General features: G+C 39.2%; 1 protein-coding gene across 5 annotated transcripts in view; it reads right to left on the reverse strand.

The window, feature by feature from the left end:
- ARNT2 (aryl hydrocarbon receptor nuclear translocator 2) overlaps positions 1-27,009 on the reverse strand; it is a 182,129-nt gene that overhangs the window by 97,181 nt on the left and 57,939 nt on the right. For 3 of the 5 annotated variants that reach the window (XM_089687642.1, XM_089687643.1, XM_089687646.1), the window contains 3 exons: positions 16,671-16,718; positions 11,710-11,923; positions 9,446-9,659 (listed from right to left, as the gene is read on the reverse strand). In XM_089687642.1, the coding sequence (XP_089543768.1) occupies positions 9,446-9,659; positions 11,710-11,923; positions 16,671-16,718 (476 nt within the window). The remainder of the gene's footprint in view (positions 1-9,445; positions 9,660-11,709; positions 11,924-16,670; positions 16,719-27,009) is intronic. The other 2 variants (XM_089687644.1, XM_089687645.1) reach the window with 1 other exon arrangement.

Consider the following 27,009-nt stretch of genomic DNA (forward strand, 5'->3'; position numbering starts at 1 on the left):
AGAAGCCCATCATCACAACAGGGTTCCCCCTTCACCTCAGAGTCCTCCCATCATGGCACCCAGGGTGAGAAACACTGCTATAAGTCGCAAGACTGACATGAGTACCAGGCTCAGCCACAATAATTGAGTGCAAAAGAAGTATATAATTTTTATCGGTGTCTAAGCCAGGGTTCACATTCTAGCTAATATATGAATCACACAGGGAGGGCATTCCTGTTCAATTCAAAGGTGATTCTGTGAGCTGCAATTTGAGACCAGTCATTTTGAATAGCTCAAATAAACCGCATAGCATAAAAAACATGCAGGAACCTTTTTTTGAGCAGCACTGGAATCGGATTGCATGGTTGTTTTGTACCATGTGATCCGGTGCAGGCAAATGCACTGTATTTGCAACCTGCTTTTGGGGTGTCAGTAACTTTTAAATGACACCCGCAGCAGATCGCAAAATACAATGTGCTTTCAATGCAGTGCTGTAAATGCAAGGTATCATAGTGTTTCCCGTACTGCATATGTGTGAACTGAGGCTAAGTGAAGGAAAGGGAGATGTAATGTGGATTACACATTCAATTTCGATATGAAGACAGAGTGACTAATGAGAGGGACACCATTCACGCAAAGAAGAGCACTGAAAGCAGAACATCCAGCTGATAAGGAATTTTCAATATGTAAAGCTCCGCGCTGGTGAAATAATGTTTTATGACCTTCTTAAAACAGTTTTCAGATCTTCCCTGAATTTGTGACACAACCCATGTGGTTTATGCCCTCCAATGCCCATGTGGGTTAATTTATGTTGGATGCACAAAAAGTCCATGAAAAATAAGAATAGCAGAACATATTCAGAATATTAAGAAAGGATATAGCTATCATAGTGTATCTGACCCTTTTTCACGTTGTCATGCAAGGGATCCATCCAAACTGCAGTTTTGGGAGATAGATTGAATTTTTCCTTCTTGGAGGGGATCCAATAAAGTTAGGAACCTCTCCAAGAGGGAAATGAAGTGGATCTATGTTACATTCATTGGTGCCTGGTGGCTTAAACATTGAGCTGGATATTAACTGCTATATTAGTGATCTTTGATTTTAAAATTTACTTATGGATTTGATATTTTTAATTGGATGTTTTTTATTTTTGAAATGTCCCAGAAAAAAAGCCTCACGGTCTCAAAAAGATAATCCAGGAATCCCCAATCAAATAACAATCCTTTTAGTTTGGTTTGGTTTAGTTTTTAGTTTAGTTTAGTTTGGTTTGGTTTGGTTTTTATTTTTATATTTATCGTTATGTGTATAATTCATTGTATTATGGGCTATATGGAATGTTGCCACTATATTTACCTCCTCTTTACCATAAGGTAGAAATATTGGGGAGTAAGATATATAACTATTTATCACAATTTTTGTGATATATTGTAATTGAAGTCCTTCTTTAACTTTTTGATTTTTTAAATTCCCAGTTAGAGGGGTTAAATGCACTGGTGGATTTGGTTCCGGCATTGTGCGGTAGGTATATATGCTTACGTGGGCAATCTAGGAGAGCTCTCCGTCCAGTGTGAAGGATGAACCAATAGTGGTGAAGAGGAGAGTATATTTGGGCAGTCGCCGCACCGTACAGCCATCCCCTATGGCTAAGTCGGAAGTGATGAAACAGGGTGAGGCTGTGCGGCTACTGGATGTCACCAGAACCAGTGATATGATGATAAGCGATTTTAGTTCATTTATTTTGTGAGTGGCTTTTCATTTTAATTAAATAACATTTTGGTTACTGTACCACTGAAGATTATTGTTATCCTTCAATGGCAATGATGACTCGACTACTGCAACTCCCTCCTCACTGGCCTGCCTCTCTGCTGGCTATCCCGCTTCAGTCCATCCTGAATACGGCTGCCAGACTCATTCACCTTTCCAACCGCTCCGTCTCCGCCATCCCCCTCTGCCAATCCCTCCACTGGCTTCCGATTGCGCAACAGATCAAATTCAAAATCCTAACACTGACGTACAAAGCCGTCCACCATACTGCCCCGAACTACATCACTGACCTAATATCCAAGTACCACCCAGCACGCACACTCCGCTCCTCACAAGACCTCCTTCTCTCTAGTTCCCTGGTCTCCTCCTCCCATGCCCGCCTCCAGGACTTCTCCAGGGTGTCACCCATCCTCTGGAACTCTGCCCCAACCCATCAGATTATCACCTACTCTCCTCTCCTTTAGGCGCACCCTGAAAACCCACCTCTTCAGGGAAGCCTACCCCACCCCCTGCTAACTTTTTGACCTCCTCCACTCTTCCTACCACCCCATCCCCCACAGCTATCTCCTCCTGTGCCACCATCCCCTCCCTCCTAGATTGTAAGCTCGAAAGAGCAGGGCCCTCGATCCCCTCATGTTTTGCATTGTATTGTTATTGTTCTGTCACATGTTCTGTCACCCTTTGTAATGTACAGCGCTGAGCAAACTATTGGCGCTTTATAAATACTGTATAATAATAATAATAATACCTGGTGGAGAGGAGTAAGGAGGTATGAAGGTTTACACAGCAGTACCCTTAAGTGGAATCTCAACAAGCGATACATGCCAACCATGAGAGTGGAAGGCATGTGGGTCTGGTGAGTGTACTCCCAGAAGGGAATGTTGTCGTACAAGCACTTGGTGGTGTTGGTTTGGGATGTAAAGTGGAAAGAAGATCGGGGAACTTAATGTGGCACCCATTTGAAATGATGGACTTATGGTAATAATGACTTTTTTTGATTATTGATATTTGATGTGCACTTGCTTTTGGTTTAGTGTTCACAGTGAAAGGTGTTTTTTTCACATTAGATATTTTGATAAGGAATTTTGCCCAGCCCTTTCAGGGAAAAAAAAATTGAATTTTTCTGCAGCAAGCTAAGAAAAATAAACTTTTTCGAGATTTTTTTTTTTTTCCTATGGTCAAACAGTCAGAAATATTACAACTATAATAAAACAAAGCCAAGGGAAAAGTTGCTGAACTTTAAACATTTTCGAGTACCACCAAATAGAAAAGCAAAACAAGGCAGGGTGAATAAATATTTTACTCTGAAGAAAAGCAGATCTGGATCCAGAAAAACATCTGCCATAACAAACTACAGGAAGAAACAGTGAAACCTTAAACCTAGACCGTTGTGAACTGTCAGGAACTGTCTGCTGCCAGGAGCCTGCCGAGCACCGTGGGGCTGGAGGTAACCTGCTGCGTGGAAGCTGTAGTAGTGCACCAGGCATGGCTCTACCCACAGGTTAAAGCTCTTGATTATATACATACGCCATGTCAGGTCCCACAGATGTTTGGTCTTGTTCATGGAAGGTGAACACTTGAATTAACAAAGGATGAAAATTAATAAACGCCTATGATTATGTAGAAGGTACACAGATCTCATCTAAAAAATCAGGAGTTAGTTAGCCTCTTTAAACAATAAGGTCTTATTTACATGAGCGGCTCTTTATGAAAAGCAATATGTGGTGGATTACTTTTCATAGGGTGGCAGAGCATTCAGAAGGATGTACTGACACCTTCTTTTTTTTTAGTATTATATTTTTTATTACATTTTTTTCCATTACAAAAAAAGCATTTAACCAAAACGATAACAAGCTTCTCCTGTGTATTCCAATTACCTCATATCTTATTTTACCCTACCCCCCTCATCCCTCCCCTCTCCCCCCCTAATTCCCTAAAACCACACCACTTTCCCACCGTTATCATCGTTATCAGTCTATATCTGTTTTCCCTTCCTCCTATACCTTTTTCTCTGTGGGCCATCCTTAAAAGCTCCCCCAGTACTCATTAACTTATATTCCAAGCAGTTCCAAATATCTTTTAGTTGTTTTAAAGACCAACCACATACTCCATGTTTTCCTACATTTTTCCATTTTATCCTTTTCACTATGACACAACTCCTCCATCCTATAAATGATATCTACTCTATTTACCCAGTCATTCATACTTGGTGGATCGGGGGCAAGCCAAAATTGGGGAATCAGACCCTTAGCTGCACCAACTAGATGGTATAGTACCCTGTTCTTGCGAAGATTTATCAAAGATTCAAATTTATAAAATAAACAAATCCACAGGTCCCTCTGTATAGTAATCCCACATATTTCCTGAATATGTTGTAATACTTCCTTCCAGTATTCTTGTATCTTCAGGCATTCCCCCCATATATATGCCATCATGCCCTTTCCCCCCACAACCTCTCCAACATAAAGGTGAAACCTCTACTTGTTGTTTATGTGCTTTACTCGGTGTTATATACCATCTAGCCAAACATTTATAGTTCATTTCCACCGTGCTCATGTTTGTTACCTTGTATACTCATTAAATAACTGATTCCTTTGCTGTGCAGTCAACTTTGATCCCAACTCCCTCTCCCATTTTTCCAAGACCTGAGGGAGATCAGTACCTTCTATATCCATAAGGATCGTATATATCTTAGAGGTGCCCTGTTTCGGGGCTATAGTTACATTCAACAATTTCTCAAATGGGTACTGATCCTCCAACATCCTCAGTGTTTGTGGGAGTGTTGAAACAAAGTGAGCAAGTTGACCATACCGCCACTCATCTAAAGTGAAAAATAAATATTTTCTTTCCTTTAAATAAAAAAAATGTGCAAATTCTCTTTACCCAAGCGTATGGTCTGATTTTTAATACATTTCCCAGAGATATCGTCCTTCCCTGGTGGGAAATACTCCGTTCCCACCAAGGGGATCATACCCGAGTTATATTTCCATCCTTTTTGTGTATGCAATCTATCCCAAACACTAAAAACTTTCTTTGTCAGTGAACTAGTGTTCCCATCTAATGTGCGAACCTTGTATGGAATCCAAACCATCTTTCCTAACTGTGCCTTACTCAACGTCTCTTCCATATTAACCCAGCCTTTCCTATGTAAATTAAATACCCAATTTATTATTAATTTGTGAAAGTATCACCGCTTGATAATAACTCTTAACATTTGGCAACCCCAAATCCCCATTACCCTTTACCCTACACAGTGTCTCGTGCCTAATTCTCGTTTTTGCCTACGTATCATCTTCTGTATTATCCCAAAAAAGGATTCTGGTATGTATATTGGTAGCATGTGGAACCTATGCAAGCTTTTTGTCACTATCACCATCTTTACCAAGTTTATAGGACCTATCCATGATGTGTCGCCTTTTGACAACCTCCCCTGTTCTCCTTTTATTTCATTTTCTAATGGAATATACAAATAATATATAATTGCGAGCGCACTAAAAGCTGCGACGCACTCAGGTAACCAATAAACCTCAAACAGACAAAAATATAATAAAGTGCAGCGCTAATAAATAAGTATATACTAAAATAAAATCACTGTATAAAATAGTTCATATGGTGACTGGTGTCATAAAATGTGAATCCTGTGTTCAACTGGAACTTGGTACTTGTGCAGCCAAAAATGAGAAGAATGCGCACTCACCAGAGCACATAATAAAATGCGCATTTGTATATAAATATCCTGATGTCATCGAAGGTCATCCAAGTCTGGGCAGGAATGAAGTGGAATCCCTCACAGTATGTGCCTGGGGCCCTGAAGCATCTGGTGTGTGATGGAAGGATATCAGAGGTCCCTTTAAGGGACGGGCAGGTCAGCTCAAAGACGATCCACCCAGATGACGTGTGCTACACGAAACGCGTAGGAGGAGTCAATAATGCCGTGACGTCACGCCGCTGGAGCAACATGGAGCTCCGGCGGCCATCTTTTCGCCAGGACGGTTAGTCCAAGTAAAATTGATGTTTACATTTTCACCTGGATGCCTGCTATCTTCTGGATGTTTTTTACTTAATAAATTACCTTACTATACTACACTATGGAGTTCCTTCTGCTTTAAACTCCCCTGGGGAGGATTACTTTGCAGATTCCCAGGACCCGCAGTGGGATTCTTATACACCTGGTGAGCTGACCTGCCCATCCCTTAAAGGGACCTCTGATATCCTTCCATCACACACCAGATGCTTCAGGACCCAGGCACATACAGTGAGGGATTCCACTTCATTCCTGCCCAGACCTGGATGACCTTTGATGACATCAGGATATTTATATACAAATTTTATTATGCGCTCTGGTGAGTCATTTTTGACTGCACAAGCACCAAGTTCCAGTTGAACACAGGATTCACGTTTTATGACACCAGTCACCATATGAACTATTTTATACAGTGATTTTATTTTAGTATATACTTATTTATTAGCGCTGCACTAATGGAATATAATTTGCCTGATAAAGAGCTTTTAATGAAGGGGTCAATTTTATTCCTAAATAGCCTATTTCTTTTTCCCTCCATGTAAATGGGAATTCTTTTTGTAATTTTTGCCTCTCAGCTTTTGTTATATTAATATTAAAATTCTCTGACTTTTCCAGGTTTATTTTTGTATATTGTTTTAATGATTTCATTAAATTAGGCAGCGTTATTCTAAGGTTTACGATATAGAACAACATATCATCCGCCTTAAGCTCCACTTGTCTAAACTTTATTCCTGCACACTTCCTTATACTTGCCAGGACAGGCTGCAAGGATATAAAAAACAATAAAGGGGAGAGTGGGCAACCCTGTTTGGTTCCATTATACATTTTAAAGAACTGAGAGAGGGACCCATTAACCTTGACCGCTGCTGACGGGGCGCTATAAAGTCCTTTTATCCACTTCAACATTTTAGGCCCTAGCCCCAATTTCTCTAACGTATCCATCATAAAGCCCCAGTTAAACCTATCAGGATGCTAGTGAGTGCTCTAGGTAGTTCATTGAGCCTTCCTGTCTTCGTGTAATTGCCTGCCCATTCAAGATAAGAGCAGACAGATACACTGAGCCTGAGACTGCACCCGTGCACAGGTGCAATGCTTTACAGGCTCCTAAAAAAAAGCTAATTTTTTTTTACCTGCAAAAAAATGTGCATTTATTTTTTTTTTTATTGAGAGGTGACCTTAGCCTTTAACTGCAGCACAAAAAAAATCAGGTCTCTTGCTCTACCAGATAGGCTTTTGGTATGTGGCAGAGCTATGCAGGTCTCAAAACTGGACAGACAGAAGAACAAATCCTTTAACTTGGTAAACAGCCCTTACAGCATATATTTCATCTGTGAATGTAGCTGTGTGCCTGCAGTCAAGCTCTAAAGGAGATGTATGGCCAAGGCTATTTTGGCCATACTTCTCTTGTGGGTCACAGGGGTGCACTTACAGTACTTTTGCACTTCTATGAGCTGGCTATTAGCTGACATCACAAAGCTGTTCCAGGCTCTGAAAGGAACCTGACTATTGCTGGAATCCACTCAGCTGCCTAAATGACAGCTGGCTTCCAGTGTATAGCTGGGAGCTGAAGTCATCTGCGCCCACCCCTCTGCAGCCTGGTGCTCCAGTGAGTGTTGCAGGGGCAGAGTGGAGAACAGTGACTGACAGTAACCTCTCTCCACTGTGAGAAGACCTAGAACTGAGTGATCAGTGGTCATGTGATCGGTAAGCTCTCGGTCTTAGGGTCGGTGTGAGACATCTACAGCATCCCACCAATGCTGCTGCAAAGAGGTGAGTATGAATGTTTATTTTTTTATAAACACAAACCTTCCCTTTAAGATCTAAACCTTAGAAATTCCTTAGACAGGTAATTTTACAACATGCTAGCTGTGCATAAAAATAAATGTTCTAACACATCAATATATTTGTAAGTCCATAGCAATTTGCACTTGGATTCACCAAAGTCACAGTTTTAAAATTGATCTGTAGCCAAATATAAATGTTTAACATGTTTTTAAGAGGCTGAAAACCACTGAGGAAGTACATTCTTGTTGCTGTGGCCAGAGTCTTGTTTCACTAGAGGTGTGTTTGACATGAAGTCTTGAAGAACCTCTATAGAGGAAATGGTTTTAAGAACAGACATACTAGAATCTTATTGCAGCAATATTACTTTGTTTTTATATTTACTTTGAATAGGGATTTCCACTTTATAAGTATGGGCCAAGTTTCGGAGGCCACAGTAAACTAATATAGTAGCAGGGATAAGGATTCCTCTATGTTGCTTAAAGGAAGGATTGAACGTTTAAAAAGTGGATGCTGCCATTTACAATTATACTATTTAGAATTATGAGTGTGGGGCAGTTGTTATAATGGAAGGCCCATAGTGGTGGTCCCATGGAACAGCAAGGCCTATCACAAATAAAAAATGTGAATTGCAGGGCAATTAGGAATATTTCTGTATTTAGAGCTGCTCAAGGTAGAGAGACTCCCAATATCCAAGCACAACTCCTCCTGTAGGTGCTGGCCCAGCTCGTGTGCTGCATAGATGAGAACAAACGACGTCCATTGGGGTAATGAATAAGCGTGAAATGCGTTTAGCTGCCAGTCCCCCACTGTATTTCCACTGTCTGTATTGGTTTCATCTTGGTTCAATAAAGTGGACTGTTTGGAGTGCAGCTGATCGGACGTCCTTTGTTCTCAGGAATATTTCTGTGTTGCTTTTTTTTCAGGACAGAAGAAGGCTGTAAGCTGGCCATAGATGGATTGAAATTTAGTGGGTTCAGCAGGGACTGGCCAAATTTTGTCTCATCTATGGCTGTTACCATTTGACAGAAGTCAATCTGATTATCGACTTCTGTAGAACGGGACTGTTGGAAATTTTTCATTCAATCAACATCTGCAGCACTGATCTATGTATTCTTACAGCAGAGGAGTCCCTGCAGTCAGAATACAATAGCACAGCATGGAGGATTCCACCAACCATCCTGCGTGTATGGATTGGGGAATCTGTTCATTTTTTTTTTTTATCTGCCCACTGACTGATAGAAAAAAAAATGATCCATCTATGGCCAAACTTACAGGAGGCCTTCTGTCTATAAGGAATAACCAAGCTTATGAATTCCAGGATGATGACTGGACACCCAATGGTCTGGTATCGGGGACTCTACTTTTACTTCTCTAGCTTGCCTCATCGTCACTTAGAAGCATTGGATTTGGAGAATTTCCTGCCCCCACCTACCTACATCTAATCACAGGCACTACTTTGTTGGGGATAAAGTCAACCACAAGGTAAGTGGACAATATATTTTCTAGGTTCTGAAAATGCTTGAAGTTATTGGGGTCTTGTTTTATTGTTACTAACAATTGTACTAACAATTATACTTTGTGGTGGGCCTGTGTAGTCCTACGAAGCAAAGTTCAAAAGAAAAATCTATCTGGGAAACCTCTAAGAAAAGCAATCAGCTTCTTCTTTTTAATGTGTAACCTGCAGTGAAAGGGAGAACTTGTTTGTTAAGACAGTTTTATCAAACTTTTATATATCAGGGAATAGCAGTTTTCAGCATTTGTCTTCTGCCAAATCTACAAAATAAAGCAATACTAATCCTGAGGTACCAGAGCCAGAGCTCAGGGAAAGAAATTATAATTTAAATAGCAGTTTAAAGTTTACATCAGTTTCTGAAGATGCCACCATTAACCAACCTGTCATGGAGTTCTCTGATGTGCACAGTTGCTCTCTAAGTTTCTCAATGTCATCGGGGTGTGTCTGCTCATACAAAGTACTCCCAAACCATTCTGACTGAGGCTGGTTGAGTACAGGAGTGACTGAGTCTGACACATAGATGACTCTTCCCGTTTCTGCTGCCACTACAAACAGGAATCCATCAGCTGCTTCCAGTATTAGATGCTTTAGCTCCTGATAAAGAGAGAAAAAAGAGACATGAGGGGTACATAAACCATCATTAACAGAACCAAAATTTAACCAGGCTACTGGTCAGACAAAATCATAATAATTGTTGTGGAAGAGCTCTAAACAAATGTCATCAAGATGTTTCTTAACTAGAAATTTCCTTTCTATAAAGCCTTTTAAGGTAAACTATATTGTTCATATCATGCATTATCTACTTTCCATTTCACCACAAATTTCCTTTTGGTGTGGAATCAATTTGTTGTGGCGCATAAATACATATGTTAATGTGCACTATTTGTGTATTACTGTACACTGCGTTAAGGGGCCCATTTGAATGAGCTGCCAATGCAGTTCCGTGCAAGTTCTAATGCAGCTGCACCGCTTTTTTTTTCCATACCGCATTGTATCACAATGTACAGCTGGTTTACATTTGTGCAGAAACTAATGTAGATTGTGCTGTGCTTGGTATATGTCTTGTGTTGCCACTTAAAATTAAGGCACAGCTGCATCACATAGTACCATGCGTTAACATGCATTTTGATAATGTGCATTGTACAGTATGTTAATGACATGCACTTATGTGCAGACAAGGACAGCTAAAGACAGCTGGAAATACCAATCACATAGCTAAAAATAACTATAGTTACAGCAACTACCACATATCCATTTTCTTTTATTTTGATGCTTGTATACTGGATGGATAAATAAAGGCAACCTGTCGTGAGCCAAAACACTTGTGCGAGAAGCCTCAGATGGAAGCTGCTATCCTCTCAGACCACACACTAACTCATAGGCAGTGATGATAAACCTGTTCAGATCCATTGAAAGTATCGTCGTTGCCTTTGAACTAGTATGCAAACCAGGGGCTGTAGAATAACAGCTGCCATTTTAGGCTTCTTGCTTAGACATTTTGCTTCACAGCAGGTTCACTTTAAAGGAAACCTCTACTGAGAGAAACCTATAGGCTGCCATTGCTGATCTCTTTTTAAAGTCAGGCAACTCCAGACAATTAAAATTTTCAGAAGTTCAGAAATGACAGCCTTCATTTTTTTCTCAATATAGATTTCTTTAAACAATACTGCATGCACATATATTGTACACATATAAGTACACGGGTATATGTCTACTGTTACAATCATAGAATTATGATTATATGATTGTAAGACTCCTATAAACTTTAAACATTTTAAAATGTTTTCACCTCCTCCTGCTACCTATAATGCTTAACCTTAACCTGTGTAAAGAGATGTGTATACTTACCTATTTTCAGTCCATTCTAGTCTTGTGATCCCCTGTATCAGTGAGCAGCAGCTGCAGGGGAGAGTAGGGAGCAATCACCAAGGTCAGCTAGAATAGGTAGCAGGAACTGGGTGGGAACATTTCTGGACTAGTTAGTGTTTGGCTGGAATTCCACTTTAACCAGGCTTTATCCAGTGTATTTAATATAAACTAGTAATCGTGAAATATATGTGTTGTTTGTAAAAAAAAAAATAATAATCACATCAATTTAAAAAAAAATACATTTCTAATGAACAATCTTGAATTCTATGAATTGAAAAAGTTCAGTTTGATTACCTGTATCTCAGTGATGTGTATAGAGACATAGAAATGGTCCAGCATACAGGAAAGGATCTAACCAATGCTGTATACATTTAATGCACTGAGGTACCAGCTATCAATCATATTTTATACTATACATTACAGCCCAACTCCAAACATTTTTTTTTTTTAGTTTTGGTTCTCCAATGAGTTTTTATTTCTGTCTGTGTTCCCGACAAGGAGTTTTCCACTTAATATTCCATCACACATGGGGCACCCAATGGGTGTTGCCAAAACAGGAAATAAGAGGAAATCTCCCCCAAAGGGACAGAAACAGCAATAAGCAAACTTTTTCCTATTCTGTAAAAAACTAAGAAAAAAGTTATGGCTGGAGTTGAGCTTAAACCAATGATGGCTAGTAATGGTTTAATTTCTGGTGAAATTCAGGTAGTCTACAGCCAGCTCAATTATGCCTTTTAAGCATACATAATTAGGAGAGTTTGCAGAGCATCAGCACCTGTTCTGTTAGGAAGGAGGGTTTATAAGCTCCGTCTGTTGATTTATTTCCTGTCCCTCTCATGGATTTCATATGGGACACAGCCATGCGCAGGATGGTGAGCTTGTCAGGTTTGCGTGCGAGGGCACTGCAGGTGGGAACCATGTCGGACAGCTCTGTGATGTACTGTGTCATCTTATTCCTCCGACGTCTTTCAATTTCACTGTGATTCTCTCTGAAAGCAGAATCAGAGCAGGAGAAAAAAACGGAAGAGTATAAGAATCAGCACCAAGCAGAGCCGTCCAGGGACACGGTCCCCGCAACCCAACGAACACACGTGGGCAGGAAATAAGTACACAAAAGTCTTTATCAGTGTCTGTTCAGCTTCCATTTTAGTTTCCATTTCACTTGGATCTTGCTAACAACCTGCTGGACTTGTGCTTATTCATAAAACATTCCAGAGTCCGATTAGCGGTTTCTTTTTGGGATTCTTTTCAAATGTTTGTTTTAATGAATTTACTGCTGGGTCTCAAGTGTATTAAACAGCAGGACACTTCAGCAGTAAATATACAGATGGGTTTAAATCAAGGTTCACTCGTAACTTTGCTGGAACATTCAAGGTCAATGCACAGTCACTGTTCCGGGATTTTTTTAATCCCTTTGCTTATGGGAGGTTTGCAGGCCAATGCAATGAAAGGAACATAAGGTAACACTGGCTGCAAAAGGCATTTATGCAATTGCTATTAAATTTATGAGCTGTTTATTGAAAAAAAATTGCAATGGTTCCCAGGTAATAGAGCCACCAAAGAATAGCCATTAGAAGCATCTTTCCTTTTAATTTCCTACTCAGTCATCAGTGAATTGATGTGTTTTGGACAGGAGCTGAAAAAACACTGGCAAAGGTTCTCTTAATGAGGCATATCATGTGCTGTACATGTCAGCAGGTAACAGTACGTGTCTGGGTGCCCTGGTCTACAATAGTGTCATGCACAAACCCACTTACCGATCAGTGCTAACAAACAGATTTCAGAGAATTATGAATAGTCACCATGAGACATACAAAAATGATTCCTAGTAGTACTTACACAGCAAGAGCAGCACAACTCAGGCTGGAGACATATATGCAACAAAACATCTCACCCTTGATTCCCAATATTAAGCAAAATGTTGTCTAAGGCAAATAAACAAAGCAGCCCCAGTGTTGTACATTGATCAGAAGACCAGTGGTCCTGATGTACAAACAATGGAGAAATGGGAATAGTACCTATAGCAACCAATCACATTTTATCTTGCTGTTTCCAGCCTAAATGACAAGTTGAATTTTACTGATTGCGTAAGCAAATTGCCCATATTTTTTCCTACAGTCTTTAAAGTGATTCTGTCATGTGTCTTGTAAGGTCTCACGGCAGAAGAAAAGTCTGATGCAATGCAGAAATTGTTTTTACTTTTGAAATCGCACGCAACAAAGGGGCAGGGATTTGGTGACATTATTGACCTAAAGTGGTCAAATCAAACAACAAAAAAACAAATGGAGCAAATGCCTACTGTATTACCTACAGCATTTTAAAGGAAGATAAAAATATATACATTATACTATGAATATAAGCGTGTTTTGAAACCCAAGTACCAGAGGCAAGCCCCTCGTGGAACTCCTTAGGTGCATGCAGATGATGGTTGCTTGCTTCTGGTTCTTAAGTTTTAAAACACGTGTGTATTCACACTGGTTTGTGAGTATAATGTATATCTTTTTATCCTCTAACAAAATGCTGTAGGTAATGAACTAGGCAATTGTGCCCTTTGGTTTTTTCACTGTTGTTTCAAAGCCTAGAACATCCAGTCCGTGTCGCACATTGGTTACCATTTTCAAAAGCATCGTGCTCAGCTTCTTTGGGAACTCTTAGTGCTATGGTGTCAAGTTTCCACTTCTAAGTAAAGTGGCAATATGAACATATCTGGTCAATGACATCGTACAAACATGGCCATGCGGCCAAATTAGGTCAGTGTTCTAACCAGCCTTACCACCCCTTTGTTATATGTGGCTGCGGGGAATTTCATGGCCATAGCTGACAAGGATGGTGGCCTGCTGTCATATGACAGCTTCCCATGGGTTTAGCCGGAATTGGGTTTGGGAAGAACATTAGATCATCCTTAGTAACTAGTGTAAAAAAAATCATTAGATGTGGGGGTTCATTTACTAAAGGCAATGAAATTATTTTTTCGGAGTATTTTACGAGACACAGGATAAGTATTCAGGTACATTGGGTTATGCTGCTGTGTTTTATGTGGTTTATGTAAGCTAATGCCACGGCATTGTCCAACCTAATCCCCGTCAGCTGATTTCACAGACAAGAGGTCCAGCATTGAAGGGATGACCAAATCACTGAGTTCCAGAAAATTGATTAGGAGCCGAGTTTCCTCCGATGACCAAGTCAGTTGTCAAATTGAGATTAATTGTACTTTACTAAATTATGTGTAATTGATTTGAGAGAATATATTAATTGAAGAAACTTGCTGGATGAAATATAAATCTTTATAAAAATTAAGAAAATGTTTTTCTTCTGTTTGAGAAGAGAAGATGTCTGTTCTCCTAGGAAACTTGCAAAAAACAGAGGCAAACTGGGAGTGGGAGGGGTTATACTAGGCTGTCCTTACAGCTTTGTTTTGCCAGTGACCAGTCTCTAGTCTGAAGGAAGCAGCATAACCCAGTGTATCCAAATTTTTATCATGTGTCCCATAATGCATGATTAAGAAAAAATGTTTTTGGCTTATTTTTTGGATAATTTAATAAGGAAGCAAACTATTTCAGCAATTGCAGCAATCCATAACTACCACAGCATCAGATATATTTCCTTGTTTTGTTTGCTGATACAAAATGTATCCAATTTGGTACACATGAGATGTTTTATGAATATGATTGTGTAGTGTTTCTCCTTTATAAAATGAATTCAGACAGAACGTATATAGTACAATGAAAAAATACTGATTTTATCACATGATGAATTATGCTAAAATTATGCACTCCATTACACAATGCCTAAACATGTTTTATTTCATAACTTATATCATCAATACGTATCAATTTAAACTGTTTTGTTAGTGAATTGTTGATTTGCTGTGTTTTGTTTAAATATTGTGCAATGCATTCTTGTTCTTCTTTATTATCTGACAGCACTACAGGGGGGCATGTTGTATGTTTGGTTTTGTAAAAATTCTGATTAAAAAAAATGTTTATACTGGTGCTTGCAATTTGTCTTGCTGACAGAGTTCATGCAAGCCAGCAGGTGAATGCCTATTAATATAAAGAATTCTCTTCACACACTGCGCTGTCCTGAGCTGCTTCCAGACCTAAGCCCTGTAAATGACTAAAGTCGAGGGATGTACTCAGTCAGACAGCGAGGTGCTCATGAGCGTGGGTGAAGGTGCTTTGCTGCAATGTGAAGAAGGGAACAGTGTATACACAGCTGGACAATCTAAACATTAAGAATCCACCAGATTGTACGAGAAGTTATCTTATATTCCGCCTTCAGGATGTCAAGAGGCTCCTTTTGCTTGTTAGACTTGCAGAATATCAGCATGGTATAAGTTTGATTGACAGTGGAATGCAGGCAGGACAGTTAGCGGCTGCCAGGTATACAGAGCGATTACAGCCCTGGAATCCAACTCCCACATTGCAAGTCAGGGCAGTACACCCCAAAACCACTTATCTGTGCTTCACGGTCCATTTGGAACCACCCTGCTTAAAATCACATCAGTTATTGCAGATAAACAGATGTACAGGCAAAATTAACAGCAGGGTTAAATATGTGCAAATATCAATCAAAATGCTGATGTAACCAGATACAGGACGGTGGATATTTCTATTTGCAAAGCTGTGAAATTGTATCTAAAAATGCAATCAGTATTATTATTATTATTTATATAGCACCAACAGTTTACGCTGCGCTTTACAACATATTATACATACAGTACAATTACAATACAAATGAATACAGGAGGATTCAGAGTATAGCTTCTTGCTGAAAGAATGTTTCTAACTGTTATGCAATAACTCAGTGACACTTATGAAATGTATAGGTTTATACGATACGAAGAGCCTCAGGTTGAAGAAAAACCCATCTTGGTCATCCATGGTAACCAAACTTTCTTTCTTACTAATATTGCAGAAGGGAAAAATAGAAGAATTGTTTGATGATATGGGTATTAACAAAAATCAGATACTTCAGACTCATAACATTTGAGGCCCAACGTCACATGAAAGTCACATGAAAGTTTTAGTAAAATCTGTGTGTCTTAAGCACATGATCAGAACATCGTATGAAAAATACAGCTTTCAAAGTGATTGTACGATAATCTGATCATTAGTACACAGCTTTCGTCTGAAATTATTCAAAGGGACAAGCACGAAAAATGTTCTCGTACGAAACCAGATTTTACGATTTTTGTTTAATCAGTACAGTTTTCATCCAAAAATACAATACAAATACAAAACAATACATTACATTACTTCCAAATATTTATTCTGTCGTACGAGAATTTTCGTAACTTTAGTAATCTCTTAATTTTCGATATGGAGACTAGCATGCAAAAAATACAGGATGAGCATTCGTCCGATATTCTCATCGTGTGTACGGGGCTTTACGCAAAGGCAGCTACAATCTACATACACTGTCATTATTTCATTATAGTTACACCATTGTTTCTTGCATACATGTGATGTTCGACCTACCTGTACAGCTGGTCTCCATCCAATAGGCCGTTCTTATCCTCTAATGTGGAAACAAACAACCAGCTCCCTCAGCAGGCATGACAAACCTGAGGAGTTGATGAGGAACTGGAATCTGAAGCAATCGCCTACCTTACATCTCAGAGCCTACAACTTGAAACTTGCAACTTTACCTGTAGAAAAAAGAAGAGGATATTAGAAAAACTGCAATCTTTGGATTTCCACTGAAACAAACAAAAAAAATAACCCAAACACTGACCTTGAAAATTTGCTGGGTCCCTCTCCGTCTTCATCGTCAAATTCCATTCTGTTCAAAGAAAGTATGAGTGAGCTGGTAGTATATTCCATATGCCTGGTAGCAAAAGTGTATTTTGCTGTTACATTTTTTGTCAAAGGTAAAGTTTAATTAGAACCTATCACACTAATTTAGATATACTAAGGTTGAAATAAAAGCTTTCCATGGAAAAACAAAGCCAGAAATAAAACAGTCCCAAAGTCCATAAGTAGGACAATCATTCTAGAACAATTTAACATGTCTGATATTTATATACTAGATGAATGTTCACCTATCGCCCTCTTTATCAGAAGGTGAATCATTTAAGGGCTCCTGAAGCAAAAATCTATCCATATGCTTACTGCATGACCACAGTAATAGATCTCTGTGTCATCAGGCAGCACAGCAGCTAAGTGATTAGCACTTCCATCTGGCAGTACTAGGGTCGTTGGTTCAAATCCCAACCATGGCACCACCTGCCAGGAGTTTGCATATTCTCCCTGTGCCTGCGTGGGTTTCCTCCAGGTACTCCGGATCCCTTCCACATGCTGGTAGATTAGTTGGATTCTGTCTAAACTGGCCCTAATATGTGTATGTATAAATGTAAGTTAGGGACCTTAGACTGTACACCCCTTGAGGGTTAGGGACTGATGTGAATGTACAATATTTATGTAAAGTGCTGCGTAAATTGATGAAGCTATATAAATACTTATAATAAATAAATCTTAAGACTGCTTCTGTAGTCTCTACAACCAGAGCTGGCTCCAGATAGTGACCACAGGCGGTGCATTGAATCTTCAATGAGTGATCACCTTACTATAGAATAAATATTTGGAGATGCTGTATAAGGGATACTTTACAAACTACATGGCCACCACATCAACTATTTACAACTAAAAGCTGAGAAAAGCAATAAATAAATACATGAGTAATAAACAATTGATTTTCCTAGAGAACCTTAACCCTATTACATTGACACTACCAATAATAAATTCTCCTGAGATTCCAAAGGCATATGGCTTACATCTGAACCCAACAATGAATGACAATTTTTATATTCTAGAGACTAAAAAAATCCCAAATAGGATTTGGACCTGCAGATGACACACTACTGGCTCTCCACAGGTTCATCTTTTATCTACATTTATTGCACTGGATGCTTTTTTTCATCTGCAATAATTGGAGAATAAGCCCCTAATCCTGTCAATTAGTTCTCCGGAGACAGTAAGACAGCGAACAACTAATATTATAAATGTATTCTGTGCAGTTGGGAGCATAAATCCACCACCAGAAGTTTTCTTTAACTGTTTTATGGTAATGTAAAGAATACACATAGGGGCCAGCTGAATGTGACTAAGTACAGTCGTACAATGCTGTAGAAACACAACATGTGTCCGTGATGTGACTTTTCCCACCATCCTGGCCCGGGAAACAGGAAACAAAGAGGAGATGTGAGACATGGGCTCATTTTAAACAAACACACACCCCTCTTCCCATTGATAACCGGACGATTCTTCACTCACACGGAAGGGAGGAGAGATCTTCATTCCCAAATGAATCTTTCAAAGGTAGAAAAATGTTTGACAGCTCACATCCTATTCAGCAACCACCAGCAAGGCAATGCTGCATTTCCCTCTAAAATACACAGAGTGATCTTAATGTTCCTCTCTGCACACATTGGGCTTTGCCAGCTCTTATGTAAAATTATCTAATCTCACACACCACCTTTCTGATTGCCATGTGTTTTGTTAGGTGTGTTTAGCTGGGTCTCCAGTTAGTTCTGCACACCCTTCTGGCTGTCAGTTCAGGAGATGGGCCTGTACAGGTGGGAAAATGTAGCACCGAGTGGCACAAATAAAGTGGAACCAAATTTCCAAAGCAGTAGCTCCTGGACATTACTGTTCATATCTCACATTATATTTTAGTGCAAATTGGTGCTTTCTCGAACCTTAAACCCTCATTCAATTTAATACCAATTTCCAAAACCTATGATAGAACATGAAATACGATATGAAACAGATCAAGTCCTACTGCATGTGGAAAACAATGCCAGTGTGCAAATCAGCAAAGATGGGCAATACCTTCAGGACTGATAACACTTAGAAGATGCTAGCCCAGGGGCAGACTGACCATTTGGAAACTCGGGCACTGCCCGAGGGCCCGGGGTCAGTAGGGGGCCCCATGAGATGCCCCTGGTATCTTTTTCATAGGCTTTTTTGAGTTTGGGAAAGGACACAGGGGCCCCATAATCCCCTATTGCCCGGGGGCCCCATGAGTTGTCAGTCCGCCCCTGTGCTAGTCACTGCTAAACAGTTTTCTTGCATAAGCAGCAAAGGAAGGAAAATTTATAAAACATATTAATGAAAAATGAATGAAAACAGACAAAACTGTCCCTTATATAGCTGCCTGTGCAAAGTGTGCTTAAAGCTAAGGGATCAAATCATGGCCTGGGTCTCTGTCTAGTGACCATAATACTGTACATTCCGGAAATAGTTCAGTGACACTGCTGGACTCAACAGATTTACATTAGATTATGATCGGTTTATTCCTTTGATTGAAATGATTTGGAAGAGCTTGGAGCTTTCTCTTGAGTACTGAGATAGAAGTGACATCCTGTCTGCCAAAAAAACCTTTACCGTGATATGTCTCTATGTTTCTGATCCTTTACAATATGGCGTTATGGGCATCCAACAAATGCCCTGTTTGACTCTTCGGCACTCTGCAGACATTTAAAATTGAAACTTTTTTGATTTCTGTCTCTCCATGCCGATAAACCCCTCTGTGAGAGAAAGAGGGTTCACACAGTTCGGATTCCAGCTGAATTTATACCTCCGTGTTTTCAAAAGCAATCGTGATTTCCATCATACTGATATCATCCATTTGTACTCCTGAGGAACATCATTTGAAACATGTTGACACTACATGTGACTCTTACTGTACAAAAAAGTGGCATCCATCCCAACCTATAACTAGCCTTTGCAGTAAAGTGTACATGGAAGGGTAACGCATGTCATAAACAAACAAAAGACTTCCCAGCATACTTACCAGCAAGCCTGCAAAACAACCAAATTAACCCCGTCTAACCATGTTAAGGGTTTTGTTTGCACATATTTGTAAATATCTGATTCCTCTTGTACCAAATTGTATTGTAACTGTAATGTCTGCCTTCATTTTGTAAAGCGCTGCGCAAACTGTTGGCGTTATATAAATCCTGTATTATAATAATAATAATGTGTAAGCCGCAGTGCCCATAACAAGTCTCCTCTGAATACTGCGGTCCTAAGTGTGTAAATTTCAGAGCCTTTTTAGTAGGAGCACATATAGCAATGGATAGATTTGAGGACACATGCGTCCACTGTGCCTTTGACCACATAAATATGGGGCATTTTCACCCCCTTCCAACCCAGGACAATTTTCAGACCAAACATTGAAAAAAAATGCATTTTTCGTTGCGTCTGTTATAAAATGTTGCAAATAAATAATATTTCTTCATACATTTAGGCCTAAATGCATTCCACTACATTTTTTGGTGAAAATAACCAATATCAGTGTATATTATTTAGTCTGTAAGAAAGTTATAGAGTCCACAAACTATGGTATATACAGTATATCTGAAAATCAATCAATCCTGATGTATTGATGGCCTATCTCATTTCTTGAGGCCCGAAAATGGCAGGACAGTACAAACAGCCCTCAAATGACCCCTTCTGGAAAGTAGCGATTTCAAAGTGTTTAGTAAGAGGCATGGCAAGCTTTTGAAGTTGTAATTTTTTGTCACAATTTTTTGGAAAATAAAGAAATAAAAAAAAAATGCTTTTTCAGCATTTTTTTACATACTGTTACCAGTGCAGTGCAACATCACGATATAACTGGTGTGGCAGTGATCAGGGACACTGACTGGTGAAAATATGTAACAAAAAAAAAAAAATTAAAAATATTTTCCTTTAAGTTTTTTTTTTGTTTTTTTTTTACATACAGTGACCATAGCATAATTGCTTACCAGAGCATGACTGATTGCTTATTGCAATGAATTTCACTGTTATAAACAACCATTTTTACTGAAAGGGTTTGTAAAGCTTCAGCTTTTCTTAAAGAAAAAATAACAAACATGTCATACTTACTTGCTCTGTGCAATGGTTTTGCACAGGGTAGCCCCAATCCTCCTCTTATTGGGTCCCGCGCCACGCTCCTGGCCCCTATCTCATGTTGAGTGCCCCTACAGCAAGCTGCTTGATCTGGGGGCAGTCATGTTTGCTTGCTCCTGAACTGCCTTTGTGTGTCTATGAGACAAACAGTGAGCGTCTCAACCCTGCCCTAACCTCACTGGCTGTGATTGACAGCAATGGAGCCAATGGTTCCCACTGTAGTGCCCCAGCCAATGAGGAGGCAGAGACCCAGGAGAGCTTCTGCTCTCATGCACACTGCTGGATCAGGATCAGGCTAAGGTGAGTATGGGGGGGGGGGCTGGGGGGAAGCCGCACACTGAAGATTTTTTACCTTCATGCATACAATGTAAGCCATTAGGTCCCGCAACTGCAACCACCTGCACAGAAAACACAGGACCCGCAGGTGCCATTAATCTTAATGGCACGCCGCCCACATTGGAAATCACACCCGTACTGGGAACCTCACTGTAGTGCAGTTTCCAGTGTGGGCTGTGATTTCTGGAAAGTTGCAGGGACCTTTTCCCTGCATTTTTCTAGGCACGGCAGCCCATTCAACTGAATAGACTGCTGTGCTGTGGCCTGCAAAATGGCACTATTAGGAACCGAGCCTAATAAGTTATGCAATGACCCATAGCCACCACTCAGACTTGACAAATCATTCACAAAGTGAAGTTCTAACAACGAAAGGTGAGTGTGATTATTTGCCATGGGTTTCTGCATTTTTCTCTCTGCCATACCGAATAAGGACCACATTCTCCTGCAGAGACCATGACGTCTGAATCTCTATTATCTCCTAAATTGTTTTGCTAGATGGATAATAAGGCAAGACTCCAAATCAGCATATATCTTTCCCATAATAGGATGTATGTACTGATTAGGATCAGCTATCATCCAAGCAAGTTTAGGGCTAGGGAAGACAGCCAGCCCTGGCTTGGAAGAGGCCTTTGGAAATGAAATGCCATCTTTACAACGGATGTAATAAGGACCGTTTACACTTCACCAGACGATCGCAGATGCTGCTGATTCTGTGCACTTGGATCCTCTAAGAGGAAATGTGTGGTGGTCCTCCTGCTATGAGCTAATTAGATTTGGTAAATTGTCACACAACCACATAATTACTACATACAACACAAGCTGTGGCTCTGAAGTCCCATCCTTTACTCTGTCCTGTACAAGTTTACATACAGAAATCGATTTAACTTAAACTGCGTCTCCTTAAATTCCCTGCCAACTTCCCTGACAATCAAGCCTGATAAATAAATTTAAATTTTTGGTAACATTTTGCAGGAGTTCTGCATTTATTATGCATTTAACGAGAATAAAGAAGTCAGTTTATGTCTTTTTGTGTGATAATTTGGTGACCTCTAGTGGCAGAAACGTACATTACATAAAATACGGGATAACAACTATTTATTTAATAAAAAAAAAGACAAATTTAAAAAAAAAACAATATAGGATATACAATTGCTACACAAGCCATATTGTAATTTGAACTGGAACAACAAAACTTTTGTTCTTCATTTTGCATAGAGTAAGGGGAGTTATAATCAGTGGATTTGATTTAAATCAAATTGATTTAAATCTCGATTTAAATCACGATTTAAATCACTAGTCAGTAAGGCTTGATTTAAATCCTAGTTTTCTACATAAAGACTAATTCTTGCTGCTATAACTTTAATATGCAAATAGAGGAAGATTTTTAGAATAACAACTTTTCAGATTAGTTTTTTTATCCCCAGTTTAATAGGTTAATCATTCATATTTGGACAACTTTTCTGTTGTACTTAGGAAGGAGAAAAATAATCATTACCTTAATAATAACAATTTAAATAGATTTATTCAACTGAAACAATAACATTCCAGCATATGTTATTTGCTTAAACATCCATGTTTGTTAACTAATTTGGCTAAACAAAATATATATATTTTAAGAAACTTAGACTGTCAGCCCCTTCCTCCTCACACTTAGTTTCACTTTCTTCTTGTGCAGATCTATTCCACTCCAAACAATCAGAAAAATATTGTTTCTATTCTATTCACTGAACTTCTTGAAACTTAGCACTGAAGGGGTTGATTCTGTATTCATAGGTTTGTAGAAGTTAGGATGAAGGTCTTTTTCTTAACTCTGTTCATGTTATAACATTTTTGCTGTGAAGAAGAGGCATGTGATCTCCGCTGAGTCAAATTCAGTTTTGAGAACTGCAAAAGTAAACCAATCATCTGTGATAATATCTTGTAGGCCGAGAAACTGCCCAATAATCTTACAAAAACCTCTGGAAGAGCATGACATTGTGAATGGATTCATGGAATTTATTTACCAAAAAAATTAAACATATACAGCCTTATTCTACATAATTAGAAAACGAATCTTTATTTCATGATGGAATAACCTTTGAATGGTAATATATTTTCCTCAAAAAGCATTTTATTCAAAAAAATCCGATTTAAATAAAAAAAATCCGATTTTTTAAAAAAAATCATTGATTTTTATCCACCCTGGTTATAACTCTTTTGTGCCATCTGTGTCCCATTGGAAGTTGAGAAATGAGCAAGTGAAAATGAAGTGGGAGGAAATCCCTCCAAAGTGAGGGAATTCCTTGTTATCATGAGAATTAGTGTCCCCATTGGAAGATTTCCTCGCTCTTACTGTTCTGGGGACAAATAAAATTTGAGATTTTCTTTTACTTTTGGTGATAATAGATAATGGTAGGTTAATTGGCTCCGGTCTAAATTGGCCCTAGTATGTGTATGTATGAATGTGAGTTAGGGATCTTAGATTGTACGCCCCTTGAGGGTTAATGACTGATGTGAATGTACAATATATATGTAAAGTGCTGCGTAAATTGACGGCGCTATATAAGTACCTGAAATAAATAAATAAGTAATAATAATAGTAAACAGAAAAATAGAGAAGGAGAATCATTCGAATGAGAGGACAGACAGCAAAAAAAAAAAAAACCTAATAGGTGTTCTATCCCATCTCTACTCAAAAAGACTAACTTTTACCTTTAGTTATACTTTGATTATAAAGTACCTTTCCTTTTCAATCTGCAGCGCTGTAATTTTCAGTAACATTCAATGTAATATGGTAACCTGGAGGCGTTCTGTACAATGGTGTACAAAACTTTCCCAGAAATGTTATTTCCTGCTCTTGTGATTGGCTCACTGATTTTCCCAGAAGTCTCCACCAAGATTCTGTCAGAATTTTGAGATTCTTTGCAATAGGAATTTCAGTTTTAGTGAGACATTCCCCAGGGGTAAATACTAAGGCTGGCCATAAATTATACAATCTTATTGTACAATTTTCCTTTAGATTTACCAAAACTATATAATATGACGGCAAACCTAAACACTTTTGATTTGTATGCAATCGAGCAAATACCTGCACTCTATAGTTACATCTAAGTACTATAAAGTAAATCTAAAGGAAATTGAATAGGAAAATTGTATAATGTATGGCCAGCTTTACAGACACTGCAACTGGTCTCATTAACCACTTCAAATCCGGACACTTTTTACCCCCTTCCTGTCCAAGCCAATTTTCAGCTTTCAGCGCTATCACACTTTGAATGACAATTGCGCGGTCATGCAACACTGTACCTATATAAATTTTTTAGCATTTTTTGAGACAGATAAAGCTTTATTTTGGTGGTATGTATTCACCACTGGGATTTTTATATTTTTTTTGCTATGTACATGAAAATGTCCAAACATGTTTAAAAAAAGTGTTTTTCTTATAAAATTTTGCAAATAAATAGTATTTCATCCTAAATCTTGGCCAAAATGTATTCCGTTATCTTTTTAGTAAAAAAAAAAACAAACCCCAAATTAGTTTATAACCAAAAATTATAATTTTTAAACTTTTTTTACAATTTTTTTTATTTTTTTATATTATTATTTATGTTTTTTTTTACATACTGTCACACTAGCAGTACAGTGTCACCATGGTGACACTGTACTACTTGTGGGGTGTGATGAAGATTTTTTTTTTTTTACACGGATTGCTTTTACACCCATAAAGGCTGTAAAAGCATTCATTTCTCCTTCTCTCTGGCTGCATTCTTGCTGCCGTTGAGAACTACTGTGTGAGCTATGATTGGTCACAGCTTGTCACATGGTACAAGGCAGTTGTGAATAGCCTTGTACCATGTGACCTCTGTGATCATTCACAGATTTCACACGTAGTAAGCAATGATGTCATAAGTGACATTTTGCTTACTACTCTGCATGTGATCACTGATTGGCCAATCAGTGATCACATGATCGGGACCTTGCACAGAGGTCCCGTCCGACGATCGGTGTTCCACTGTGTCCTCCGGAGTGCTGCGCGCTCCCAGGGAGCGCGCACAAGCAGGGTGCGGGGAGGCCGTTTATAAACGGCCACCGGACCCTGCACTGCCACCGTCCGGATGTCAACAGCCGGACAGGAGGTGGTTAAAACACTGAAAGTGCATCAGGTGATTATAATGAACCAGATCTTCCCAGTGAAAATCAGACTGCAAAGGATGTGGTGAAACAAACAGATATTCCTTCAGAGAAGAAACAGGTAGGAATCTGCAACAAAGTTTGTTAACATTCTTCCAATATTGTTGCATTGATCACCCCGAGGGGATTCATTTTTTTTTCTCAACTAAACTGGAGCTATACGTCAAGGAAACGGAATGTTAAATTTAAGAAGGGAAATAAATATTTGCAGGAACTGTTCCCATTTGTGCAGTTTTCACACGTGTTGTACAGTGCAGTGCTTCCTTAGAGCAGATCATTCACAGAAATTAATTGTAATGTGTATTAAAATGTAACAAAAGGCAAAATTTTCTTTTAGGTTTGCATAAAATGGAGAGGAATTAGAACACTTGTCAGTTTGTATTGCTGCCTGTGACCCCCGTTAGGGAGATTCACCCTCTCTATTTGTCCTGTTTACTGTTATCATCGAAAGTGAAAGTAGACAAAAAGCGGAGATTTTTTCATCCCGGGAACGGAGAGCTGAGAGGATGAGAAATGTCTGAACCCCCTTCTAAGAGAAAGCTGACTGAGAATAGAAACAGCACTTCTGCTTTGTCATCCAAACGGCAGTGTCATTAATGGCTGGCGTCCTTACCATTAAAAGAGGAGAGAGTACCACCACCATTACCAAGGAGAACACCCAGACCTGGGAGGACCATCAAAGTGATTTATAAGGCTCATTGGCCCTGTGGGGCCTGGGCAGGAAGGTGAGGGGGCACTCCAGCTACTGAGGATTGGCACGTTGTCAGCACAAGCACAAGAATATCACCTGCATGAGTGTGATTGTGTATGTGGACATTTCTATTGCAGCATTCATGCACAAGGAGGACTGGAGTTCTGTATCACTGTTGTTGTTTTGGCACGGCTCACTGTGTTGTTATTATCATTATATTCCTTAAGGGACACACACACTTTCTGCACTCAGTTATGATCCCTCAGATGAGGATCAAGAAGGGTTAGTGTGTTATATGTCTATATATACAGTTGCAAGAAAAAGTATGTGAACCCCTTGGGATTACGTGGAGTTTTGCATGAATTGGGCATAAAATGTGCTCTGAACGTCATCTAAGTCACAACAATAGAAGAACACAGTCTGCTGAACATAATACTACACAAACAATAGATGTTGCCATGGTTTAATTGCTGCCAATAGTTTATTGTTGTGACTTAGATGACGTTCAGAGCACATTTTATGCCCAATTCATGCAAAACTCCACGTAATCCCAAGGGGTTCACATACTTTTTCTTGCAACTGTATGTGCTATCAATTGAATGAGTAGGGGCTGATGTTCCTTTAGACTCGTCTTTTTTCATTCATCTTTATGTGTATCTCTTTCACCTTTATGAGGTATATACACCACTGTATGGCCCTGTTTTAGAGTTATATGTAGCGCTGCACTATCCTTACATATAGACAAAAATCCCAACTTTTGGGTTGACACCAGAATAGTAATAGAGGGGAAATTTTCCAATGGGGACAACTAATTCTGGTGATCCTGGTAACAGCCAGGATCCCTCATTGGAAGCAAAGGGAAATCACTCCTATTGGACACAAATGGCAAAAAAACTCCCTTACTCTACCCAAAATGAAAAAAAAAAAGCTTTCCCGTTAGTTGCACTTTAAATGTGTGTAAAACACACCTAGGCACTTTATA

Source organism: Staurois parvus, unplaced genomic scaffold (genome assembly GCF_062004578.1).
Source record: "Staurois parvus isolate SC_StPar_1 unplaced genomic scaffold, SC_StPar_1.0 ptg000432l, whole genome shotgun sequence".
NCBI classification, from domain to species: domain Eukaryota; kingdom Metazoa; phylum Chordata; class Amphibia; order Anura; family Ranidae; genus Staurois; species Staurois parvus.